This window comes from Vigna umbellata, chromosome 5 (genome assembly GCF_029865625.1).
Source record: "Vigna umbellata cultivar VRB3 chromosome 5, Vumbellata_1.0, whole genome shotgun sequence".
Classification (NCBI taxonomy): domain Eukaryota; kingdom Viridiplantae; phylum Streptophyta; class Magnoliopsida; order Fabales; family Fabaceae; genus Vigna; species Vigna umbellata.
This window is the reverse complement of record NC_142169.1, coordinates 32,914,080-32,919,774: the sequence shown is the minus strand read 5'-3', so window position 1 is coordinate 32,919,774 and position 5,695 is coordinate 32,914,080. Positions and strand designations below refer to the sequence as shown.

Genomic DNA, 5,695 nt, shown 5'->3' with positions numbered 1-5,695 from the left:
ATTTTTGTATTTTTCCTTTTATTTGTTTTTGTAGCAAACTGGTTCTTTATCAAGGAGGCCCGGTATTTGCATTTTCTTATCCCAAGTCCAACGAAATTTCAAAATTTGAGATTTTTTTTCTTTCTAAAATGTTTTCTAGTATTAATAAAAAAATTTGAAGAATAAAAGTATTCAATTAAAATTAAAAATATAATTATCCGTTATTCAAGTCATAAATTTTAATTGTTTTAATTTTTCTTTTCTTACTTTTCTTATATATATATATATATATATATATATATATATATATATATATATATATATATATATATATATATATATATATATATATATATATTATTAGTCAATTCCTTAATAAACTTGTAGAATACAACAGTTCATTTGTAATAAATTAGTATAGAGTGCTTACATAAGTTTTATCATTTTAAATGAAGCTGTAAATGGGACCATTTAAATGTGTTTATTCATCTCTCAATCTCGACATAAAATGTTTCTCTTCTTTGTTTATATACTTTTTTTACTAATATTTTAATTGATTTATTTTTATTTTCACATTTATGAACCTTAGTTTTTTTTTTTTTTTTAAACAAAGGTAAAACCTTGTATTAGCATATTCAAACATTTTATTAAGAACATCAATGATAATTTTTTACTAATTTAAATACTTTTTTTTATTATTTTCATAATTTTAGTTTTATGTGATTTTCTTTTTTTCTTAAGCATTCAATTAAGTCTTAATTTTTATCAATTTGATAATTTTTCCAATAATGTTTATGAACAAATGATCATGTATCAAGTTAATACATGTCACGTGTGAATCTTAGTATCATGGATCAATTCATAGTTGTGTCATTTCTCTTTGTTTCAATTTAATCTTTTGTTATTTTATTCAATTCAATCTCAAATTTTTTTTAAAATAAAATAATTTTATTACTTTTATATTGAAACCAAATTTAATTTTTATCTAAATATTCTACTATTATTTTTATTAAAATTGATATTTTTATTAATTTTTTTTTAAATTCAATTATAAATTATTACATTTAATTATAAATTGAATATAATTATTGGATTCAATTATTAAATAGAATATAATTATTAAGTGTTTTATGCTAATAATTATATTCTAAATAAACTAATATTTCAAAAATTGACATTTAAATCTAAAAAAATTAAAAATATTAGAAATACTAATATTAGAATTATTGAACATGTAGCATATTTTATGTTTCTTTAACTTGATATTTAACATTTTATAACATACAAACAACAAAATTCCCTAGTATCAAATATTATTTGTATCTTGAATAGTTTGTAATAATATAAACATTTATTATCATTAAAATGTATTCTAATTGACATAATTTTACTGAGTAAAATAATAGACAAAATATAGTTCACCCTTAGAAAAAATAAATTTACAGATTTTTTTAAAAAAAATGTGAAATCCTTATTCAGAAATTTATTTTACAGATTATATTTAATAATTTTGTACATTGATTAGAATTTAAATTACGAAATCCTAATCATATTATTTTAAATCATCACACTCTTAGCCCCATATTTTGGAATTTAAACCTAATTTAATCATATAAAGTTAGTTTTTAGAATAAAATTTAGACTACTTATATAGTGTAAATTGTTGTATTATTTGAAGTAAGATTTCCAACACCTTTTATTACTCATTCATGTTATCTCCTTTCCCTTTCATTTATCAAATAATTAGGACTTCACCCAGTTTTTCTTTCTACAATCCTGTTCAATGTTCTAAACATGCACTATTGTCCTGTTTTATTGGCTAGCTTTCTATTAAAACCAAATCAATAATTCTTGCAGTGATGTAAAAGCTTCAAAACTTGGTACCAATTGGTGAGATTCCATTGATAGTCAACAATTTCAAATTTCCTTTTTCCTTTTAGTACAAATCTAGAGTTCAATTTTTTGTCATAAATAATTATTGCCACAACATCAATGCAAAATACAGACAGAAAACTAGTCTGAATTTTTCTTCTTCTTGATAATATCTGATTCTTTGAATGATTTTTCGACAAGAGAAGATAGGGTCAATTTCAGATCACTGGTCAACCTGGGAAGAATCAAGGACAATGTGTTCACATCTTCCATAGCCCTGTGAGCTGGTCCATCCCCTTTAATTCCGTAGAGGTCACGAAGGGCAGCAAGGGAAGATGAAGAAAGTTTAGTTCCTGTAAACACATCAAACAGTTAAGGTTTTCACAGAGAAACAGCAAGTTTTGTGCACACGCTGCATGTGTGCACGTGTATTGAGAAACAAATACAAGAGAAGGAGACCTTCAGATTTTAGTAGTTCACGTCCTAAAGGCAGGGTGTCTGAGAACAACCAATTGCAAGGAATGTTCGCAGAACAACGTCGGAATTCGTTGATGATGAAAGGGACATCAAAACAACGAGCATTATGAGCAACAAATAACACATATCCCCCAGGTTTCTCCCTACTTCGAACATATTGCAATAAGATAGGAATGAGCTCTTCCATCCTACAAAAAATTTGCAAGAGCGCAAAAATACTCAATAATTTCCTTCAAAAAATTAACTAATGGCGTAAAATTGTTATCCATCAACAATTAAAATTCATATTTCCACCGCCTGATCTTCAAGTTTATGGAAACATGAACTTCTCATAAAATCAAAACACATAAATGTGAACTTTCCATGATAATTTCCAAAAGGAAAATCAACTCGCTCTATAGAACAAGTGATGGTAGCCGATTCCAACCAAGTAAATGGTTAGTAAGACCTTATTCAACAACTCCAGTAGTTGTCTTGTCAGTTTAAACCGTAGATTCTTCCCAGTCATGTGCTTTATCAACAAGGAAAAAGAAATGTAAAGTTGACAGTGACACTAACCCCGATATATTGAATTGTTAAGTGGCCATAAATAACTTCAGGACAATTCTACATCTATGTCAGAGTGAAAGATGAATAACTTGGGAGGGAATGTTTAAAAAATGCATAATGATCCAATAACCACCCTAACATACTTCACATGCCTTTCCGATAAAGATAGACGAGATAATTTAATATGTTGCTTTTCCAGTTTATAGCCTTAGTCTCTCAAGTTTGAACTGTTTTCTAACACTTAGTAGTAGACAGGAATCCAATTTACTGTTATGTGAAATTGCCATAGGCTTGAAATAAGACGGAATATATGATAACAAATGAAACTGAAGGGCTTAGCTTTTTTTTTTTACTTCTCAAGTAAAATACAGAGATTAAACTTGGTCACAGAAGTTCAAGGCTTCATGCTATGGCCGTAAAAAAGATAAGGGGGCCAAAGCAACAAAAAGTGTATCTCTCAATTTGAAATGGGAACTTATAACTAAAATATAAAGTCATGAAAGTAACGAGGAAGAAACAAGAAGAGTAACAAAAGGCCAAAACTAACAATTATATACACATGACCCTTTAATCTCCTGTCTCTACATACATAAAACCTCCCCTTCAGTAGTAGACCATAAGGATTTATCGGTTAAAGCCTGTTGTTGGTTCCCAACATTTTTGTCTAAATTTACAAGTTTCTTTAGGGTAGGGGTGTTATTCGCTTGAGGTATTGTTTCATCCTTTGGGTGTAGACTAATTCATTTGAGGTATTGAGACTTTCCCTCTGCTAATTTTAAAATTTTTCACCATTGCTGATTGTTCAATCAAATAAAATTTAACACATAATATGTGGCTGTGTTGTAAAGACATGATGAAATGCTTCATTTAGTAAACGCAAGTTTGATCTACTGACCCAAGATATAAAAGACTACTAGAGGTTTAGGTTACCTTGGAACGTCAGGTTTGTTGACCATATGAGTAGTAATGCCATGAATACGTGAATTAGGAACTTCGCGTTGAGGGTTGACTAGAGTCTGAAAAGTGCTGTTCTCACCACCCTGAAGATCTCGAAGTGCAATTTCAATAATCCTTTCATTCTCTCTGCTAAGCCCTGTGGTTTCGATATCAAAAACAATAACAGTAACTAAACTAGACAAGTCTTTATTCTGGGCAATCTCTTGTTTTATGTCACGGTACTGAATTTCCTGGAACTGATCAAGCTGTGTTTTATTTACATCTATTGTAGCACCTGCTATAATGGTTTCACTCAAAATTTCATGCTTGATACTTTTTGATTTGGTGCTCCCCTTGCCTTCTGAATTTGTGGATATTGGTCTTGTCCACTTCTTTCTCTGACCTCCCTGAAGACCATGAATTCTATAACCAACCGGCCTGATGCTAGATTTGTTCCCACAAGTCGTACTGAAACTGTGGAAGGTTTCTCCCCAGTAATTAGCTAATCTTTGTATTCTACATCTAGGTAGATTTAATAATGAAAAAATCATGGAGCCCGTCTTCATTTGAATTCAACTATGACAACTAAAGCAGTTATTTGATCAAGAATTCTTCATTCAATGAGTCAGAAGCTACAACCTGAAAGAAGAAAAAACACAACAAATGTAAAACACAACCTAAATAAAACTCTAGAGGCATACGTTATCATATAAGTCTGATCTTCTAATGCTAAATCCAACATAACAGCGTGTCATAAATATATAGTTGGTAGTCACATCTTGCAAATTTTTGAAGGATTAAGAACGATATCATTAAAAAGAAAAGATCATGGATTGGACCAATGGATTTATCCCATATATAATTATATATCAAATCGCAGTTCCTTTTGAATAAAGAATTACATAGAAACCTTGGCAAAGCAACCACCACATACTAAATGGCATAGTTACAATAACGCATGGATTTTTTCACACAGGACCAGCAACAAAATACCACTGAAAAATACAAGGTATCACTGCTTAAGAACAAAATAAATGAACTTAAAAAATGAATTCAGGTGATTTGACAGGGAAAGCTCCTACAGGTTTATCATCATCGCTTGAATTCATTCAGCGAGGAGGATTAAAACTGTCTTAAAAAGGAAAGTTCTCCGGTGTCACTTCACAAAACGATAGGCACACTTGTTTGTAACCACAAGCGAACTGTGGTGAGGTAATAATGCATTTTATTATGCGAAATAAATTGGAATGGCGATTAGAATGACTGCAACAGTGTTTAACCCTCAAGCGAAAATAATGAACGATAAGCTTACATTATATCAATTAAACCTATATTATTCGAACAGACACCAATCAATTTAACAAGGGTTTACGAGACAGAAATCATGATGGATGCATACATTACTTTTCTAACCAAATACAACAATATCTCGGGTAATCAGACAAAAGAACGCCAAGACATTTTCTGTGGCTTATAATCTCAAACAGCAACAAACTGCTAGCAGCACGATTAAGAAGGTATAAAATGGCACCTGTTTAAATAAAAGAAATACATTTTCCAAGAAATCTCAAAAAAGATAAACATTTTCCGAGAGGTAGTCGCATAGTATTGGAAAAGATTTGAAGGTAAAAGAGGAAACGAAGAAGAAGGATTGAAAGAGTGGGCAGAGAATATGAATTACCTGAAAAAGGGTGTGACTTGAATTGAAGAGAAAATAATTTGGAGGACGTAGTTATGTTATAGTGTGCGAAAGAAAAAGATACAGAGAGAGAGAGAGAGAGAGAGAGAGAGAGAGATTCGGACAAGAGAGAGGGAACGTGCTCCGTTCAACAACAACCGAAGTTACGGATCGCCTATGGTTTTCCCTGTAACTGCACTCAAC

At 30.3% G+C, this 5,695-nt stretch overlaps 1 protein-coding gene across 1 annotated transcript; it reads right to left on the bottom strand.

The window, feature by feature from the left end:
• Window positions 1-1,856: 1,856 nt before the first annotated feature.
• Window positions 1,857-5,695, bottom strand: LOC124838968 (exonuclease DPD1, chloroplastic/mitochondrial). The gene is made up of 4 exons (XM_047314699.2): window positions 5,495-5,695; window positions 3,808-4,452; window positions 2,311-2,516; window positions 1,857-2,204 (listed from the first exon to the last, which is right to left on the bottom strand). The coding sequence occupies exons 2-4, from the start codon at window positions 4,377-4,379 to the stop codon at window positions 1,993-1,995; spliced, it is 990 nt and encodes a 329-aa protein (XP_047170655.1). The 5' UTR covers window positions 4,380-4,452; window positions 5,495-5,695; the 3' UTR covers window positions 1,857-1,992.